At 40.5% G+C, this 20,993-nt stretch overlaps 1 protein-coding gene across 4 annotated transcripts in view; it reads left to right on the forward strand.

Annotated features, from left to right (window-relative positions):
- Positions 1-20,993, forward strand: part of ARHGAP28 (Rho GTPase activating protein 28) — a 215,134-nt gene that overhangs the window by 41,492 nt on the left and 152,649 nt on the right. Inside the window, exon 1 of one of the 4 annotated variants that reach the window (XM_044293642.1) lies at positions 1,048-1,103. The exons of the other annotated variants lie outside the window; for them this stretch is intronic. Within the exon in view, the coding sequence (XP_044149577.1) occupies positions 1,081-1,103 (23 nt within the window). The 5' untranslated portion in view covers positions 1,048-1,080. Of the gene's footprint in view, positions 1-1,047; positions 1,104-20,993 lie in introns of those variants that run through there. 4 annotated transcript variants of the gene reach the window in all.

Here is a 20,993-nt window from a genome sequence, read left to right on the forward strand (position 1 = left end):
GGTTTGGATGAAACCTAATAAGCTACAAGTTTTATGATCTGCAAACCATATTGTAACTGCAGTTGTACGCAGCTTCTATCATGTTACCGGTAGATAATGGATGAAAGAAGTGCGATAAATGCAAATCGACATGGCATCGAAAAGCAGGACTAGAGGGAGTAGGGAAAGAAAGTGATTAGATATTTCATTACATTACAATTCCCCCCACACCTCACTTATTGTCTGGAGTTATTGCACAATGAAAATAAAATCACTGTATAAAGGAAAATTACTCCATTTTTTTATGTACAAGTGATCAATTGGTTGTTCTTTATTCATTTTTATTGCATTATAATCTATTGTCGTTTGTAAGATCTCTGCTTACTGTCAGTGTACAAAAAGATCACTTCAGTCCTCAACAATCCTTATACTTGAGTGTTTACTACAATATATCCAGTATTGTGGACAGTAGACACCATATTCTATAGGAACTTATAGTTCTGTATACACTGACACATTGTAGCAGAGTATCAGACCGGGGTAGAAACGCGTGCTGCTGCCGTGTAACCCATAGAGCGCTGTAGTAAAGCATGGGTATAGCATAGGAGTATGATTGGATCTGAACACATTAAAGAGGACCTGTCACCTCTCCTGACATGTCTGTTTTAGTAACTACTTGCATTCCTCATGTAATAATTCTGGAGCAGCTGCTCTTATGACTCTCTGTTGTGCTGTCCCTCTACTATTCCTGCTAGAGGTTATGAATAAATTGCTAACAGTTTGCAACTGAGGAAGGGGTAACAATAGACCCCGAAACGCGTTTGGTGCTAGGACCCCTGGATGGACTTGGACTTTGTGCGCTATTACACCGCCCGCATCAAAATCATTCCTGTCTTCAACTGCAGACCCTACACGCACTTCTGAGGACAGGCTGTAAGAGTTTATCACGCTCACCTATACAGCAAGCTCAGCGTGGTACAAGGAGTCTGTAAATTTACCCAAGTGCTGGCTCTTAGACCCACGGAGCGGCGCCGGGAAGACAGCTAAGGGATTGCGACTATCAGCGAACATCCCTGAATTACAACACGGATATAGCGGCGGATGCACAAGTGTACAGCAAAACAGTGAGTAATTGCGGGACGCCGCTTTAATAGATCACTGCAACTATATCGCTATTTCGGTCTGTGGAGGACTTATATAACACTCCCATAAACGACCTTTCCTACATCCAAATTTAAGTTGGAGGGACAGCAAATTGGAGATCCTGTTTTACCCCTCAAACACCCAGAGACTTTCTATATATATTTTTTTTTTATCTATATTTTATTTGTTTTACTTTATGTGTGATCGGTACCAATCATTTAAGGAATCTTTTTTATTGTATTACATTTTTTTTTTTTTATTGCATGTTTTATTATCTTAAATAGTGAAGTATTAATTGTTTATGTGTGGTATTATCAATAAACTATGAGGTTCCTATATTAAGAGAGTGCCCAGTATTTGTTTTATATATTTTTCTATTATATCAAAGGAAGGGTGAGTCCTTTTTACTGAGAGCACCTCTCCAGCTGTTAGCACCAATCCAGTGCGCCACTTCTTTTCACTTAGTTTGCAATCAATTACCAACGTGTGTTACCGGTTGGAACGTGTCCCACTGGCAGCACTGAGTAGATAATATCAGACTGTGCAAGGACATGTTATAAGGGAAAATAATAAAATCTACACAACACCTAACCCAAAGCCGAACTTCTGTGAAGAAGTCCGAGTTCTGGTCTGGGTATCAAACATGCAGATTTTTCTCATGCGCGGGCAAAACGCATTAAAACGCTTTTCACTTGCGCGGAAAAATCGTGCATGTTCCCGCAACGCACCCGCATCTTTTCCTGCAACGCCCGTGTGAACCCAGCCTAACAGAGCAGGTCTCATCTGACATTGGTGACATATCCTAGATTGTAAGCTCTTGCGAGCAGGGCCCTCATTCCTCTTGTTGTAGTAATCAACTTGTCTGTTGCTGTTATTTATGACTGTTTGTACATGAACCCCTGAATTGTAAGGCGCTGCGGAATATGTTGCCGCTATATAAATAAAGATTATTATTATTATATTATATTATATACTGTATCCTAGCGATATGCCACCAATGTGTGAGATGACACAACCCTTTTAATGGTTAGGAACCGAAGTATATGAGAAATATATTGTCCTGTGTTGTTTTTTGACGTGTGCGCTCCTTTTTTAATGACTTGTTTTTATGCTAAAGTTACTTGTATGTTTTCCTCTGTATTCTAACTACAGGGTTCACCATGGTTGACCCTCATTGTGACTGCAGCTAAAGTTTTTTCCAACAATACCGCCAACACAATGAAGCGAATGTAAGACCTTGGATATTGTGTTAGTAGCAGTTATTACTTCTGTACTGATCTACAATTACGAACAATACAATGGATAAAACACACATGAGGACGGCAATACTTTTCTCTTTGCTGTAGACTCCTTGATTGCTGCTATCTAAACAGTGTTCGGAGTGCACATTTTTGGCTCATTTACTGGGGTCTGCTTTAGTGATCAGGATGTCAGACAACTTTATAAAATGTATTTATGAGTAAAATCATCTGTAAGTTAGGCACTTACGATGTTAAGAGCAGGAGCTGGATGTTTGACTTGGCACAACATAGCAGCTACGCTTTGCCAAAAGGGGGTAAGCTTACGTATGAGAACTGTACACAACAGCATGGTGCCATTACTATGGTTTAGTAACATGATAGATTTTCTATTTTTAACCCAAACTGGGGCCTAAATGTTAAGGCATGTTGTCTGAAATGTTAATTACTTAAATATATAATTTGTTTTTGTCGCCACTTTTTTTTTTACATCTATTTTGATCCCGTAGGTTGTCACCAGCAGGAATTTCTGAGTTATGCAGAACAACTGCATAAATACTGTTGAGACAGACAGACCATGTGGCTGCTATGGATCTCTTGGCAGAAGAGGGCTCTGGTTGATCCCATTCCCTCTGGTACTGGGTGGTGATAACCTGTGCAAGACTTTTCTGTAGAATGGGACTATATTGTTAGCGAACAGAACAGTGGGCCATTGGCCTAATAGTCATTAAGAGGATGAAGAGGGGGAAATGATCACCAGATCCTTACGTACAGGGACTCCACCTGAAACAAAAACTTATCTTCTGTCTTCAGTATTGGGTATTTTTTTGCATGCATATCTTTTTGCTCCTGTACTTGTATACTGCATTATTTCCCACTCTGCTGTATAATATTGGTATCATTTAATTACACAAGGTATTTGTATGGATTAAAAAGTTTTTTCTAGATATTTTTACTGATGACCTATCCTGACGACCATTGACGATCAATTGTTTGAGCTAGCACTAGCGTTAACAGTAGCGCCATGGCCACTCTATGCTCACCGAGGACAGTGCCGTACATTGTATAGCGCCTGTGCTTGGTATCGCAGCTCAGCCCCATTCACATCAGTCGGGCTGAGCTGTGTCTATGCCATATGAGCAGTGAAAGTGACATCACATGGCCTAGGGAAAGCTGAAAAAAGGAGGCAGCGCTACTGTGAGCCTTCTCAAACAGCTAATCGGCAGGGGTTTAGGGTGTCAGACCCCCACAATCAGATAATGATAACTTATCCAGAGGATAGGTAGCAGAAAAAAATATCTCAGAAACCCCTTTTAGTTTACATTTCTGTATCTCTTAAAGTACAGTATATCTTTGGGTGCAAAAAGGCCAAAGTTCATTATGTTCAACTGTTTAATACTTTCACATCTGCAGCATTTTTGCCGTAATTTTCCGGATCCGGTGCTGCCGTATACAGATAGCAGGCCTTTCGGCCCCAGTAAGTATAAAGGGTTCTAGCAGAGATCTGACAGCATTCCGGCAAAAATACGGAGCGGTTTGTGTCCAGACGATTTCCGGCATTCTCTGCCGGTTCAGGCGGCTGGATCTACGTGCTGCAGATATGAAACTAGCCTTATAAACCGAAGTTGATCAGTCGAAATGCAAAAAAAGTTCCAAGTCCAAAGGTCTAATTTGCAAATTAATAAAAAGTATCATAACTCATAACTGTTCAGTATCAGAACAAAAGTTTGATAGGGAGATGTGTAACAGCATGCAGGTAAACATTGAAGGGGCTGATCAGTGGGGTGCACCACCAGTACTGTGTAGAGAGCATGCATCTAAACATTGAAGGGGTTGATCGGTGGGGTGCACCACCACTACTAGGTAGACAGCATGCAGGTAAACATTGAAGAAGCTGATCGGCGGGGTGCACCACCACTACTGTGTAGACAGCATGCAGGTAAACATTGAAGGGGCTGATCGGTGTGGTGCACCGCCGCTCTTGTGTAGAGAGCATGAAGGTAAACTTATAAGGGGCTGATCGGTAGGGTACACCACCACTATTTTGTAGATAGCATGTAGGTAAACATTGAAGAGGCTAACTGGTGGGGTGCACCATCACTACTGTGTAAACAGCATGCAGGTAAACATTGAAAAGGTTGAATCGGTGGGGTGCACCACCACTACTGTGTAGACGGCATGCAGGTAAACATTGAAGGGGCTGATTGGTGGGGTGCACCACCACTACTGTGTAGACAGCATGCAGGTAAACATTGAAGGGGCTGATCGGTGGGGTGCACCACCACTACTTTGTAGATAGCATGCAAGTAAACATTGAAGTGGATGATCGGTGGGGTGCACCACCACTACTGTGTAGATAGCATGCAAGTAAACATTGAAGTGGATGATCGGTGGGGTGCACCACCACTACTGTGTAGACAGCATGCAGGTAAACATTGAAGAGGATGATCGGTGGGGTGCACCACCCCTACTGTGTAGACAGCATGCAGGTAAACATTGAAGAGGATGATCGGTGGGGTGCACCACCACTACTGTGTAGACAGCATGCAGGTAAACATTGAAGAGGATGATCGGTGGGTTGCTCCACCACTACTGTGTAGACAGCATGCAGGTAAAAAACATTGAAGAAGCTGATCAGTGAGGTGCAATTAAACTACTGTCTAGATAGCAGACAAGTAAACATTGAGGAGGCTGATGGGTGGCGTGCCAGGAGTTGGACCTCTGATATTGCTGTCCTGTCCTGAGGATAGGCTATAGAATAACCCTGTTAATCAGTGCATGATCTGATATCAATGATCTGATATCAATTTGATGTATCATATAGAAAAACACTTCACCTTCATCTATGGCCTAGCAGGTTTGATTCTAGTTCTTGGCTCTTTTTATATCCATCCCCCCAAAAAAAACACGTATGTGAGATCTTTTTAGATTTTTTTTTACTGTAATGCCGTATGATTGGATCTGTCTGCTCAATGACTTCAAATGGACCATTCAGTTTATTGAGATTTTCATGACATAAGCAATAGTACATTAGGCAAAGTTATTTAACACCATAAAAATCCCAGAGAGAAACCAGAACCTGAGCTCTGTGATGTTTTTTTGTGTTTGGAGAAGGATTTCTGAGTAAAAATCTAAGTTAATCCTGGCAGGACTCCCAGGAGAGACAGTGAGAGTCCTGATCACGCCATTTACACATAGTGATTGACAGCTGTCTGTGTACACACACTGATACAGTGAAATCTGCCAGCCATCCTGTGTGAGTTGAGTAATAAGGACTCTCACTGTATCTCCTGGGAGTCCTGCCAGAAGTGACTTTGCTTTTTACTCAGGTTCTCTACCTCTATATATTAGTTGCAATAGTAGATTAAGTTGATTAAGTTAAAAACAAGCACAGGTACATCAATTCAAAAATGTAATCCTATTGTGTTGATGCAGAAGAAGACAAAAAAGCCCTATGATGCGGTTGCCAATTACTCCATATTAGGCCTGATGCACACGACAGTTGTTTTCCTCGGCCTCCGTTCCGTTTTTTTTTTGTGGAGAGGATGGGGACCCATTCATTTCAATGGGTCAGCAAAAAAATGCTGATAGTTCATCCGTTGTCCGTGTTTTCCTTCAGCAAAAAAAATGGTGCATGTCCTACTTTTTCACATTTGAGGACAAGGATAGGCATTTATTACAAGGGATCTGTGGACAAAAATGGATCCTCCCAAAAAAACGAATGCCACATCCAATATTTTTTTTAGCGGATGCACAATTTGCGGACGCAAAAAACAACTGTCGTGTGCATGAGGCCTTAGGGGAACAAAACCTTCTCAACCTTGGATGAATGTCCCATCTCTAGAATTCTAGTACTAATAACTAGGGTTGAGCGAACCCGAACTGCGGGTTACCGAATTTTGCGAGTTCGGTAACCCGGACCCGAACCCGGACTTTTTCACTAAAGTTCGGGTTCGTTGTTCGGGTGATTTTATTATTTTCCATTATAACATGGTTATAACGGAAAATAATAGCATTCTTAAGACAGAATGCTAAATAAAATGGCCATTTAGGGGTTAAAAAAAACCTCGCCTCATCCACTTGATCGTGCAGCCGGTATCCTCTTCTTTCTGCAGGACCTGCAAAAGGACTTGTGATGACGTCACCGCGCTCACCACGTGAGGATGTCCTCATGTCATGGTTGCAGGCCTAGGAGTAAAAATAGAAAGATCTCTGTGTTTTCATATACAGTATTAGTACATTATAATACTGCCTATTCTTTTATTTATACATTGTAATCAGCTCACTCTAAAACATCTTTTTTCTCAATCGAATAACTCCAATTTTGGAAAACCTGTCTTGTTACCACAGTGTACCCAATTCCCTTAATTATTTTGGTTTTCCACCTCTACTGTAGTCAACTATGTCCTTGTTACATACAGGTACACCTTGTGGCAGATTTTCCAAAGAAATGAAACCAGAATTCTCTGGAGCACCACATTTATTACGTTTCTTAGACACTTTTTATGCTTCCCCCAGCAAGTAGTCGAGTCTTAGCATAAAGGGGGTTAGCTTAGCAGTAAATGGAACATGGCTTAAAGAGGTTGTCTCATTTCAGCAAATGGCATTTATCATTTAGAGAAAGTTAATATGAGGCATGTACTAATGCATTGTGATTGTCCATATTGCCTCCTTTGCTGGCTGGATTCATTTTCCATCACTTTATACACTGCTACAGCGCCGATACGAGGTAGCTGGACAGAAGCTGGCTGCCACGCATGCATGACTATGTGTGCTCCCGCTGTCCTAGCCACCATAGAGGTCGGCGCTTTTTTCTGTAGTGTGCAAGTATCGCTGCTGCTGGATTGCTGGTTGGTCGTAACCTCTGAAAACAAGTAGTGTATAATGCGATGGAAAAGGAGACAATATGGACAATTACAATACATTATTGCGTGCCTTGTATTTACTTTGTCTACATGATAAATACCATTTTCTGAAGTGAGACAACCCCTTTAAGTTGCAATACTGTGCACTTTTAGGTGGTATAAACTTGGGCTATACAGTCTAAAGATGCACCACATTTAACACCCAGCATCAGGCACCGTGATAAATCTGGCACATTTTTACTGTCTAGTCTCAGTTTACACTGTCTAAATCTTAGACAGTATTAGTAAATCTTCCCCCATATTCCATGTGTGGTCTCACAAGTGATTTGTATAGAGGCATAACAGTACTCTGTTTTTTATTCAATCCATTATTTTATTTGCCTTGGCATGAGACGCATGTCATATGCTGTTCTCAAATAGGGAAGCGTAAAACACCTGACAGGTTTGCTTTAGCCGTAGACATGGCCTTTTTGTCTGTTGGATTTAGACAGGATCCAGATCAGATGATAAATATCACCAGATGTGTTGATCAGTCACTTATTGTATATTCCTCCATAGAAATAATAAAAGTAGAGTCCTCTTACATGGGCCAATATACAGTACACAGGTTGATCGATGCTATTTTAAAGGTTCATTAACATGATCCGATGCAAGTAAAAGGAGATGAACAATTGGAATAATCATAGTTCCTCTCCCAATCTTTGCATTTTGTCGGCAGCGCATCTCCTGTTAACACAGGGTGGTGTGCTGCTGACAAACAACGATTCTAGGTACCACATAAATGATGCTATCACGTAACAAGTGATTTGCTCATTTGTTGTGTGATGATGGCTCCTTTACATGGGCCACTTACCGAGAACATTCATTACTAAGCATTCATACTAATGCTAATTCACGATAATTGGCCCGTGTAAAAGGGCCCTTATCAGGTGGAGCATGTTATTAGCTTAAATGAGGAAGAAATCTGTTTTATTGCTATTGGCAGTTTTACGCTTCATGTGTTTCTGGTAAATCACTAACGGTCTTGTTAAATCGATTGTTTAAAGTGTAACTGTCATTCTTTTTTTTATTTTTGTAATGTGTAGGGGCAGTGATACTGACTATTTTTGTAATATACTTTAATTACTGCAATCGTACATTTCCATCTGAAAAATAGCTCTAAAGTCACCAATTTTGAACCATAGCAACACTACTGTCATCTGTTTACATAACTGTGGAGACTTCAACACTTACTGTGTTATGTAAATAGAAGACAGAGGAGCGTTGCTAAGGCTCAAAATGGGCCTCTTTAGAGCTATTTTTCTAATGGAAATGTATGATTTCCGTAATTAAAGTATATTACAAAAATGGTCAGTATCACTGCCCCTACACATTACAAAAATAAAAAAAAGAATGACAGTTACACTTTAACTTTATTGTTGATTGTATGAGGTAAAAAAAAAAAATCATGAAAAAGTTGAAGTTAGGTACACTACATGGCCCAAATTATTTAGTCATCTCTCCATAAGTTTGTTGGACATGTCAATCCAAAATCACAGGAGGAAATTTGGAGTTGTACCCCTTATTGAGGCTGCAATAGCCTCCACCCTTCTGGGAGGACTTTAAAAGATTTTGTAAGAATTCGTGCTCATTCAGCCAAAAAAGGAATTGTCAGATCAGGCACTGATGTTGGACAAGAAGGTCCGGCTCACAGCTTGTTTTCTAATTCACTTCGGAGGTGTTAGATGGGGTTTGATGTCTTGGCTCTGGGCAAGTCCCTCAAGCTTGTCCACACTAAAATCAATACCATGGGCGGAATTTATCATGAGGGTAACATTTGAAGTCAGTTTTCCTCGAGTCTGTGTTGACATACTTTATCAAATGTGGCATGCTTGATAAATTTGTCTCATTCTTAAACCTAACACTTTTGCCTGTAAAAGCTACTCCAGTTTTCCTTCTCCACCCACCTACTGGAGTGAGACTGCGACTTTATTTTTAAAAAGTCTCAGAGATCTGGAATGAAACTCATTAGTAGAGCTAACCACGCCCACTTTCCCACCCATATTTAGAAACTGGAATGAATTGTGTAAAAATGCAAAAAGTTGCTACTTTTTTCCACAAGCAATCCCCATTTTGTGAATTTTTTAAGCCAAAATTGTGGAGTGAAAGCATGATAAATCAGGGCCCATGGCATTTCTCGTCGAATCGCGCGTCGAGGTGCAGCTCTGGTCACCGACCTTGGGTTTCCGGCATACCATGGGTAATTTGTGTTTTTGTCTCATGCATGGTTATTTTATTACTTTAGTATGATTCAATGCTTACACATAGCATTCCTGCTTTGCCCTTGACTGTGTTACTATTTGGTAATCTGCATTCACCTGATGGCCATCTATGTTATATCTGGAGGGCAAGTTTGCTATGTGTGACCATATTGACTTTCTTATATTATTGTATGTAGCATACACATGTTAATAGGTTACTTTGGGTGAACTTACAGCTCTCCCACTAGTATGCGGTTTTTATACCCAATGTCTGTGACCCCCCCCCCCTTCCCTGTTATTCTTGTATATGTGAGGGTGGTTGATTTTGGTCCCATTACACGGGGCACCTCACCCCCCCCCCCCCCCCTTTACCTTGTCCCTTATTGTCATATTTATTGTTATTCAATTGTGTCTTTAATAAATTACATATATTTTATATGTGTGTCTTCTTATTCTATATGGGGTTATTGGTCTTTTTTCGTTGGTTGGCTCAGTATATTATACTAGACCCCAGTATATCTATATACCCAATTTGAGGTTTTTCTTGTAGGTTGGTCTAACTTTCCCAAAATTATTGCCACGAAGTTGGAAGCTTACAATTTTCTAAAATGTTTTTGTGTGGTGTAGCCTTATGATTTCCCTTTAGTGGAAATAAGGGGCTTAGCACAAACCCTGAAATCAACCCTATACCATGATTTAATCTCCACAATATTTCACACCAGCCACAGTACAGTGCATGGCTGTCTACTTGATTTTATGCACCTGTTTGCAATGGGTGTGGTTGAAACTCCTGAACTCGAAAATTATAAAATATGGGCTAAAATAATAAGTGTTTTATTTTATTATTACTATTTATAATGTTTTTTTTTAACTTTTGGTGTTGCTTTGTATTTTTTGCAAACTACTGTACATGTTCCTAAATTCAACATTACCTCTTGGCATTGGTACGGTGACTTTCTTTCTATCTCAGTAGGCTGTTTATGTCTACCTCTGGATAATTTCATGGCTTTATGAAGAGGTGAAATTAGCAAAGCCAACAAGGAAAATGTTGGACTTGACCTTCTCTCCATAAACCATTCTTTATTATCTTCCATCACTACAACACTTTCCATATTCCCATGGAAATTGGTACGGGGGGGGGGGGGGTGACAGGACATCAGTGTCGGGAGTATATGGATTGTTTTTAGAAAATTGACAATTGTAGAAACTGGTATAATGGTATGGAAAAAAACATAAGGAAGTCAGGAAATGTATTTTCTTGTTTTGTCATCTTTTATGAGAGAAGTCATTTTTCCCTCACAGGTTTTTGTATGCGAGCCACATACAGACACAATGTAGGCAGAAACATTCGAGGGGACCTGTCATGTTGAACATGTTGTCTGATCTGCAGGCGGCATGCTATAGACTAGGAGGAGCTGAGATAATAGATATAGAGGAGGGAATTTATCAAAGAGCAGCATTTTATGCTAGTCTTTACCCCTGCACTGCAAGAGGATGTGCACACCAATGGCAATGTTTTATGTCAGAAAATCGGCATCATATTTTTGTGGGATAACATTCAGTTTGATGTGCAGTACTCCAGAGCTGGGGTTACTTGCACATTTCTTTTATTCATTTATATGTAATTTTATGCTTTGTATCCCTAGTATGTATAGGAGTTGTTGAGCAAGCTAACTCTGGTACAGCTCCTTAGGAAGCTGGGGTGTGGACTGTTAGCTCCATCCCTAGCTCAGTCTAGTCTAGGAGAGGAGAGGCAACAAAGTCCATATACTTCACTCCTCACCACTAGGCCTCAAGCTACTAACCATCTCTGCATGAGCTACCAAGATTGAACCATCTTTACACTGGAGTACTGCTGGAGAGAGAGAGAGAGAGAGAAAGGACATTCCAGAATCTATAAAGGCTGAGAAAATGGAGTCTGTTATCAAAAGCTATAGATATTACTGCTGTGAGTGGAATACTGCTAGAACACCATCTATAACCTGGTCAGTCATTTCCCTAAATCTATACGCCGCAGTAGCGTATTATAGCTAACTTACCAAAGGTATTATCAGCCTCAGATTCTGCAGGAAGAATAAAAGAGCACATTAAATATAAACCAGGCCTATACCCATACAAAACCAACAAGATTTGCACTGTACATTGTTGGAACCGTGTTCTGAGACTGTTGGAAGTACTACAACCCTCAATATGTAACTTTTTTTTTTGCCATTAAAATAGTGACACATATCCCTTTTTTCTATTTTTCTAATTATGGATGTTTTTATTCTATTTCTTGAACATGATTATGAGAGCGGCCATCTTGCCTAAGCTGGTGCTAACAACATTTAGGGCTCATGCACAAAAACATATTTTTTGTCTGCATCCTATACGCATTTTTTTGAGGTTCGGATGCAGACCTATTCACTTTAGTGGGGCCGCACAAAAATGCATCCGGATATCTGTTCCGTGGCATCCACAAAACTATAGAGCATGTCCTATTCTTGTCTGCCTTATGTACAAAGATATGGCTGTTCTATTATGGGCCGGATGTTCCGTTCTGCAAAATGTGTAAGGCACATGGCTGGCATCTGTGTTTTGCGGATTTGCAATTTGCCTACTGCAAAAACGGCTACAGCTGTGTGCATGAGCTCTTAGAGACATGCCTTACAGTACTCACCATGGGCCACCGACCCAATAGTCTGGAGGGGACTCATTGACGTCTATGAAAGTTTTCTAGGCATGCTCTGTGACCTGTGCAGAGGAAAGAATAGATGAGCTGAGAATGGCGGATCCTGTTTTACCTAGTTACAGAAGTGTTACTGGTCATTGTAATCCTGCTTCTGATAATAGTAAGATGACTGTTGAAAAGTTAATCTGTACATGCCATGAAGTGGTTCCAATTATTAGGTTTGGGGACCAGTGCAAAAACTGCAAGATTTTAGGATTCTTCTTAAAAATATTGATATGGAAAATTAAAAACGACATCTCCAAAAATTAGTTAAAAATATGTTTAACGTAAATAGTTGATTTAAACCATAGACCGTTTTCTGATGACATATTGCCTTTATTTCCTTTAAAAACATTTCCACACAAACCTATATACTGCACAGCTCCTCCTGCTCTATATCATACTGCCCACAGATACACAATGTGGTGGTTTCCCTTTAAGGACTCAACTGCATTTTTGTGAATTCTGGTTAATCAAATTTTTGCCTTTTGTCAAGTTTGAATAAATCAATAGAACTGATAATAATTGGAAAAATGCAGAATCAGCAGGACTTCTAGTGCACAATTTGTTCTGTACATCTGTCCCGGTGCTTTATCGCACTAACATTTATTGCAGTAAATATATGAATATTTGTGCTTGCTATGGTAAGGTTTGTCTATGTCACAAAAGACTTATTCAAAGGAAGGAGGAAAACAAGGAAGTGTGTGATAAGGAAGCATCTGTATTCAGCTTTATAAATAACTTAAGGACGAGCTCTGGGCACTGATTTCCCTGTTCCTCTTCCTTTCTAAGTCGCTGCTGCAGTGCTATTTATTTTACAAAATACTAAATTATGTGCATCCAATTAGAGTTTATTGATTGAGGAAGCACTTAGTATCCCTGAGGTAATGTGTGCATTAGACGGTGTCTGTTCTGTGTCCATAAACTAAATTGTGTCATGCCGTCTGCTGCTCCATAGGGGAATATACTTAATAGCATTAATCGGTTTGTCAATATTTTGTAGGCCCGGACCACAATCCAATAACCTGCATTAGTAAATCCTGAAAACAAGCTAGGAGTGGGCAACAGAATTGTAGAGAGTAATGTAGTTTCAATGACATGGTTCACATGCACCTATTAAATTAAAACCTAAAAGGGGTTGTCCGCTGATGACATTTTGTTAAGATAGGCTCAGAATGGTATTAAAGAGGTTTTCCAAGACTTTGTAACTGATGACCTATCGTCTGGTCATCAGTATCTGATCGTGGGGGTCCCACACCAAGGACCCCCGCTAATCAGCTGTTTGAGAAGGCACCTGCACTCAGTAGCACCGTGGCCTTCTCACAGGCCATGGAATGTCACGTTCATCGGTCAAATGGCTTAGGTGCAGCTTAAACCTAAAAGAGGTTGTCCGCTGAAGACATTTGTTATCCTCCAAGACTTTTTAACTGATGACCTATCTGCTGGATAAATCTGGGACCCTCGCTGATCAGCTGTTTGAAAAGGCACCAGAACTCGCAGTAGCACCGTGGCCTTGTCACAGCTTGGCCTAGGCCATGGAATGTCACGTTCATCAGTCAAATGGCCTAGGCGCAGATCGACCCCATTGAAGTGAATGGGGCTGAGCTGTGATATCAAGCACAGTCGCTATACAATGTATGCGCTTGGTGAGCAGGGTGAGAAGGCCGTAGTGCTTCTCAAACAGCTGATCGGTGGGGGTCCCAGGTGTCGGACCCCCCATATCAGATACTGAGGATATATCTAGAGGATAGGTCATCAGTTAAACAATCTCGGAAAACCCCTTTAAGTTTCCCACTGCTTTTTGCCTCTTGGTCCCTTTTTCAATATGCAGGAAATGACCATTCAGCCAATCACTGGTTTCAGAGGTGACCCATTTCAGGCAGTGATTGGCTGAGTGGTCATTTCTTGTGCGTGGAAAGGGACCAGGAAGTAGATTCCAGCAGGTGATGGGGAAACACTGGTATTGGGGCAGTGTGGGATCAGTAAAGTCATTATCACTTATTCTATTTTACACTGTTTTGGGGATCCTTTAAAAAATGTTAATTGGCCAGACATCCCCTTTAAGACCAACAGTGCCCAGCTGTGACAAATGACCAATCAACTGCAACACTTCCAACGGATTCATGGACTACATACACCAGACTTCACCAAGATCGTCTGGATATTGTCATCATGCATAAAGGCTTTAGCCGCTTTCACTGTTTATTGAACATGAGTTTTTGGTATTCTTTGACAGGTAATTTACAGAAAATGGTGTACTACAATGGTAAATGCAATTAACAATATATGGCTAAACCCTCACACTGATATTAAAATTAGACTTTTGCCAATATATTCTTATATCAAGAACATACCGGAGCCCGTGCACCCCGTCAAGGTCTCTCAAAGTGGCACGGGACCTAACGCTAAACAACCTATGCCGTATGAGCAATTACAGATAGGGGCATAATGTCCGAGACACAGCGAACAGCTCCCAGTTACCTCCAGCATGAAATCACACATACAATGGGAGGAGGCTGTGAGTCCCACCTATCACTGACTCATGTGACGCAGGCCGCACAGGTGCACCTGAATGTTACCCATAGATCAAAATCAAGGCACATTCAAACCTGGAGTTTACCATTGTAGTGCAGCATTTTTAGAAAATTTCTGTTTTATATAGCTAATCACATCTGCACATTTCGCTATCCTGTGTAGGATGTCTTTGTGGTACATGTGGCCCGCTGCGGTCATCCTCCATTGTATGCATTTTTGCTGGGGATTGCTGTTAGAAGCGAATCTCATGCGCAGGATTTGTTCCCTCAGTTAGAAATGCGCGACAGCCTATGGGGTTTTGAGCATTTTCTGCCTTTTGAGACCACTTTATTCTGTTATTCTGTTTGTACATGCACGCCTGGAGGTGTGGCAGCCCCAGGTTTGAATGTGCCTTGATTTTGATCTATGGGTAACATTCAGGTGCACATGAGTCTGTGTCACATGAGTCAGTGATAGGTGGGACTCACAGTCTCTTCCCTCCTCCCATTGTATTTGTGATTTCACGCTGGAGGTAACTGGGAGCTGTTCGCTGTGTGTCAGACTTTATGCCCCTATCTGTAATTGCCCATACGGCATAGGTAGTTTAGTGTTAGGTCCCGTGCCACTTTGAGAGACCTTGATGGGGTGCGCAGACTCCGGTATGTTCTTGATATAAGAATATATTGGCGAAAGTCTCATTTTAATATCAGTGTGAGGGTTTAGCCATATATTGTCAATTGCATTTACCATTGTAGTGCACTATTTTCTGTAAATTTCTGTTTAATATAGCCAATCACATCCACACATTTGGCTATCCTGTGTAGGATGTCTTTGTGGTACATGTGGTCCGCTGTGAGCATCCTCCATTGTTAGCAGCAGATCACATGTGCAGCATTTGCTTCCCCGGTTAGAAATGTGAAACAGCATATGGGGTTTTGAGACCACTTTATTCTGTTATTCTTTGACAGTGTTGACTGATGTGCTGTAGTATTGACTATCATTAGGGATATGCTAATCAATGTTTTGTCTACAGAGGCTCTGGATACTCTAAACCTTTTTTATCATCTGTATATTATGTTAGTGATTTAATCTTGACTTGTTTCTCAACATAATTGTATTGATTTGCCTTTTAAAATACAAATGCAACAATTCAGCATGAGCCCTTTCTTTTCAATTTAGATCATCTGTAAAGTATATGTACACCTTTAGGGACAATTTTATTGCATTGTACTTATTTTGAGCTAAAATCATTTTTTCAATTGGTCTTTATTAAAAATATGGAATCCTTTTTTTGTACAGAGCTGAGATGCTGTAGTAGCAGCCAGTGGATTTTTTGTCTTTTCCGTCATCTGGGGAGTGGTGGGGCTCCTTATCTCTGCTCTCTGACCTTATAAACGCTCATTGTAGCTTAGTTCTTATCTTACTGATAAGAATATGGCTTAAATAAGTGACCTCTCAGTTGTTTAGAGATGAAGAGATGAGGATTATTAGATGACTAGCACAAAGTGAAAGTACCAGACACAATTAGAAAGACAGTTAACCTTTTGTGACAGAATGGTTCAATATTTTTTAATAAAGGCCAATTGAAAATATGATTTTTAGCCCAAAATTTGTGAAATGCAATCATAAACAAAAATAGTTTCCAAATGTGTACATAGCCTTTAAAGAACATTAGACTACATTAAAATCGTGCGTATGTAAATCCATTCGTTTTTTTCAGGCAGAGAGCAGACTGCTTAAGTTACCATATCCAGCAGAGCACCGCTGGATCCTGGGATCTGACATAAATGTGGTTTTCTGCCAGACAAATGACATTGCCAGAACAGACTACTGCATTTACATAGCCTGATCCCTAGTGACATGCACATACTCCCTTACGTCTGGACTCTTTGCTGTTTTATATTATCAGCTCTATAAGTAATGTTCTCATTTATTTTGTATCTCTACAAAATGGGGTTGGGTGCAATTTTCCACAGTTTTTTTTTTTTCTTTGCAACTGAGTTAAATTGATTGAAAACTTACTAATTATCAAAAATCAAACGATGGAGATACATTATCAAAAATAGGCTATGAGATTTTTTTGAGCTTACATGCACAGAAATCTCATAAGACATTTCGCATTTTTGCTCCACTCACTCTAGTTTTTAATAATGGGTAGTAATGTGGGCTTGGTTAGCCTGTCGAATTGATTGAAGAAACAGATATATCAACTGAGACTTTTTGAAAAGTCACAAATATTGTCTGAATCTTTCTATAGTGAAGGGTTGGTGTAGAAAGTGGAGTATCATTTCAAGCCAGAATTGTGAGACCTAAAGATGCACCAAATTTAATAAACATCCTGTGACATTTGATAAATTTACCCAAAATTTCAGCAACACAGACTCCTGCAAAACTGACTTAAAAAAAATACTTTCATGAGAAATCGCCCCCATTATGACAGATCCTGTGAAAGCTTATGACAAAACAGATGTAATCTGGTATCCTTTCATGTCAGTTTTAGTCTCAAAAACACAGTACCACAGTACTCCCCCCCCCCCACACACACACACACAAACACACACTTTATGTGGTTAAACCTTGACCAATACAATTTGTGGCCTAGAGAGACTGAAACCAATAGGATGTGTGCTCTCTAAGAGAGACTATAACTAACAAGCTGTATACCCTCTGAGAGACTGTAACCAGTATGCTGTTTGTGACACTGTAACAAACACACTATGTGCCTTTAATGAGAGACTTCCATTGCTAATAGTAGCTGCCAAGCTTTGTGACTTGAAGGAACTCTGTAACCCCCTACCTCTGTGCCTTCTAATAGACTGTAACCATAAAGGGGTATAATTGGGTCTAGGGGCACACTCACTACTGACCCTCTTACTAATCCTAGAGGTAGGACAAAACCCTATGGAGAATGCGGTTAGAGTTCCTATTTGGTAAAATTGACCTGTTACTTTTACATAGACACCACATATGTACAGTTTTTTTTTGCATTTTAATCCTGAAAATAAATTAAAAATTTGAGGAAAAAATATTTTCATTTTTATGTCCATAGAGTTTTTTTTTTGCAGGGTGATCTGTACGTTTCATTGATACCATTCGGTGGTGTGTAAGAGTTTTTGATCACTTTTTATTAAAAATTTTGTTAGAGGTGAAGCGACCAAAAAACGGCAAATTGGCCATTTTGAAGTTTTATCTGTTTCGCCGTTTGCCGTATGAGATAAATATTTTGGTATTTTAATAGTATGGGTGTTTTTGCATGCTATGTTATCGTCGATCGCATACATTAGTCCAGAGTGCCTGCTATTTAAAACAGCAGGCACCCAGCAGCTGTGTCGACTGCCCCGCTTGCGAGCAGGCACCATTTTTAAATGTCCGACCACCAACATAAATTTATGTGAGGCGGTTGGGAAGGGGTTAAAAAGATGGCTCCTTTTCAAGCTTCCAAGCCTTTGCTTGGAGGTAAAAACAATTGTCTGTATGGCTGTCTGGGAATAATAAAAATCTGCCTTTAGAGGATGCTTTTGTTCTTGGCTTTCTTTTGAGGACTACATATAAATTTTATGTCTCCTTTATTCAGTTACTACAGATTTCTTTCAAATATAGTAATCTATATATGGGTTGTACGTGAGCAAACTCTTTTATAAGACCTCTCTTATAACAAACTGACAAAGATACGGCTCGATTTACAACACATCTCTGTTAAACCTTTTTGACATATACAGGGCCTTGCAAAAGTATTCACCCCCTTGATTTTTTTCGTATTTTGGTACATTACAGCCTTAAGTTGAATGTTTTGTTAATATGAATTTTATGTGATGGATCAGAACACATAGTCTAAGTTGGTGAAGTGAAATGAGAAAAATATATAAATAAAACTATTGTTTAGAAATAGGAAACCGAAAATTGGCATGTGCGTATGTATTCACCCCCTTTGTTAGGAAGCCCATAAAAAGCTCTAGTGCAACCAATTACCTTCAGAAGTCACATAATTAGTGAAATGATGTCCACCTGTGTTGGCCCTTCTTTTTCAGGACCTCTGCAATTCGACTGGGCATGCTCTCAATCAACTCCTGGGACAATTCCTGACTGATAGCAACCCATTCTTTCATAATCACTTCTTGGAGTTTCAGAATTAGTGGGTTTATGTTTGTCCACCCGCCTCTTGAAGATTGACCACAAGTTCTCAATGGGATTAAGATCTGGGGAGTTTCCAGGCCATGGACCCAAAATGTCAACGTTTTGGTCCCCAAGCCACTTAGTTATCACGTTTGCCTTATGGCACGGTGCTCCATCATGCTGGAAAATGCATTGTTCTTCACCAAACTGTTATTGGATTGTTGGAAGAAGTTGCTGTTGGAGGGTGTTTTGGTACCATTCTTTATTCATGGCTGTGTTTTTGGGCAAAATTGTGAGTGAGCAACCCCACACATGAATGGTCTCAGGATGCTTTACTGTTGGCATGACACAGGACTGATGGTAGCGCTCACCTTTTCTTCTCCGGACAAGCCTTTTTCCTGATGCCCCGAACAATCGGAAAGAGGCTTCATCGGAGAATATTACTTTGCCCCAGTCCTCAGCAGTCCATTCACCATATTTTCTGCAGAAGATAAATCTGTCCCTGATGTTTTTTTGGGAGAGAAGTGGCCTCTTTGCTACCCTTCTTGACACCAGGCCATCTTCCAAAAGTCTTCGCCTTACTGTACGTGCAGATGCGCTCACACCTGCCTGCTGCCATTCCTGAGCAAGCTCTGCACTGGTGGCACTCCGATCCCGCAGCTAAATCCTCTTTAGGAGACGATCCTGGCGCTTGCTGGACTTTCTTGGACGCCCTGAAGCCTTCTTAACGAGAATTGAACCTCTTTCCTTGAAGTTGTTGATGATCCTATAAATTGTTGATTGAGGTGCAATCTTAGTAGCCACAATATCCTTACCTGTGAAGCCATTTTTATGCAACGCAATGATGGCTGCACGCGTTTCTTTGCAGGTCACCATGGTTAACAATGGAAGAACAATGATTTCAAGCATCACCCTCCTTTTAACAGGTCAAGTCTGCCATTTTAACCCAATCAGCCTGACATAATGTTCTCCAGCCTTGTGCTCGTCAACATTCTCACCTGAGTTAACAAGACGATTACTGAAATTATCTCAGCAGGTCCTTTAATGACAGCAATGAAATGCAGTGGAAAGTTTTTTTTGGGATTAAGTTAATGTTCATGGCAAAGAAGGACTATGCAATTCATCTGATCACTCTTCATAACATTCTGGAATATATGCAAATTGCTTTATAAAAACTTAAGCAGCAACTTTTCCAATTTCCAATATTTATGTAATTCTTAAAACTTTTGGCCACGACTGTACAATCTAAGTGTCACATGATCTGTCATTCCATATACACACCATTTTTGAAAGGCCCCATGAAGACCAAGGAACTCTCCAAACAAGTAAGGGACAATTTTGTTGAGAAGTACAAGTCAGGGTTAGGTTATAAAAAAAAAAAATAATACAAATCTTTAATGATCCCCAGGAGCACCATCAAATGTATCATAACCAAATGGAAAGAACATGGCACAACAGCAAACCTGCCAATAGACGTCCACCCACCAAAACTCACGGACCAGGCAAGGAGGGCATTAATCAGAGAGGCAGCACAGAGACCTAAGGTAATCCTGGAAGAGCTGCAGAGTTCCACAGCAGAGACTGGAGTATCTGTACATAGGATGACATGCAGCTGTTCGCTCCATACAGTTGGGCTATATGGCAGAGTGGCCAGAAGAAAGCCATTACTTTCAGCTAAAAACAAAAAGGCACATTGTAAGTTTGCGAAAAGGCATGTGGGAGACTGCCAAAATGTATGGAGGAAGGTGCTCTGGTCTGATGAAACTAAAATTTTACTTTTCAGCCATCAAAGAAAACGCTATGTCTGGCACAAACCCAACACATCACATCACCCAAAGAACACCGTACCCACGGTGAAACATAGTGGTGGCAGCATCATGCTGTGGGGATGTTTTTACAGCAGCCGGGACTGGGAAACTGGTCAGAGTTGAGGGAAAGATGGATGGTGCTAAATACAGGGATATTCTTGAGCAAAACCTGTCCCACTCTGTGCGTGATTTGAGGCTAGGACGGAGATTCACCTTCCAGCAGGACAATGACCCCAAACACACGGCTAAAGCAACACTTGAGTGGTTTAAGGGGAAACATGTAAATGTGTTGGAATGGCCTAGTGAAAGCCCAGATCTCAAGCCAATAGAAAATCTGTGGTCAGACTTAAAGATTGCTGTTCACAAGCGCAAACCAACCGACT

The sequence above is a fragment of the Bufo gargarizans genome, chromosome 5, assembly GCF_014858855.1.
Source record: "Bufo gargarizans isolate SCDJY-AF-19 chromosome 5, ASM1485885v1, whole genome shotgun sequence".
Classification (NCBI taxonomy): Eukaryota; Metazoa; Chordata; class Amphibia; order Anura; family Bufonidae; genus Bufo; species Bufo gargarizans.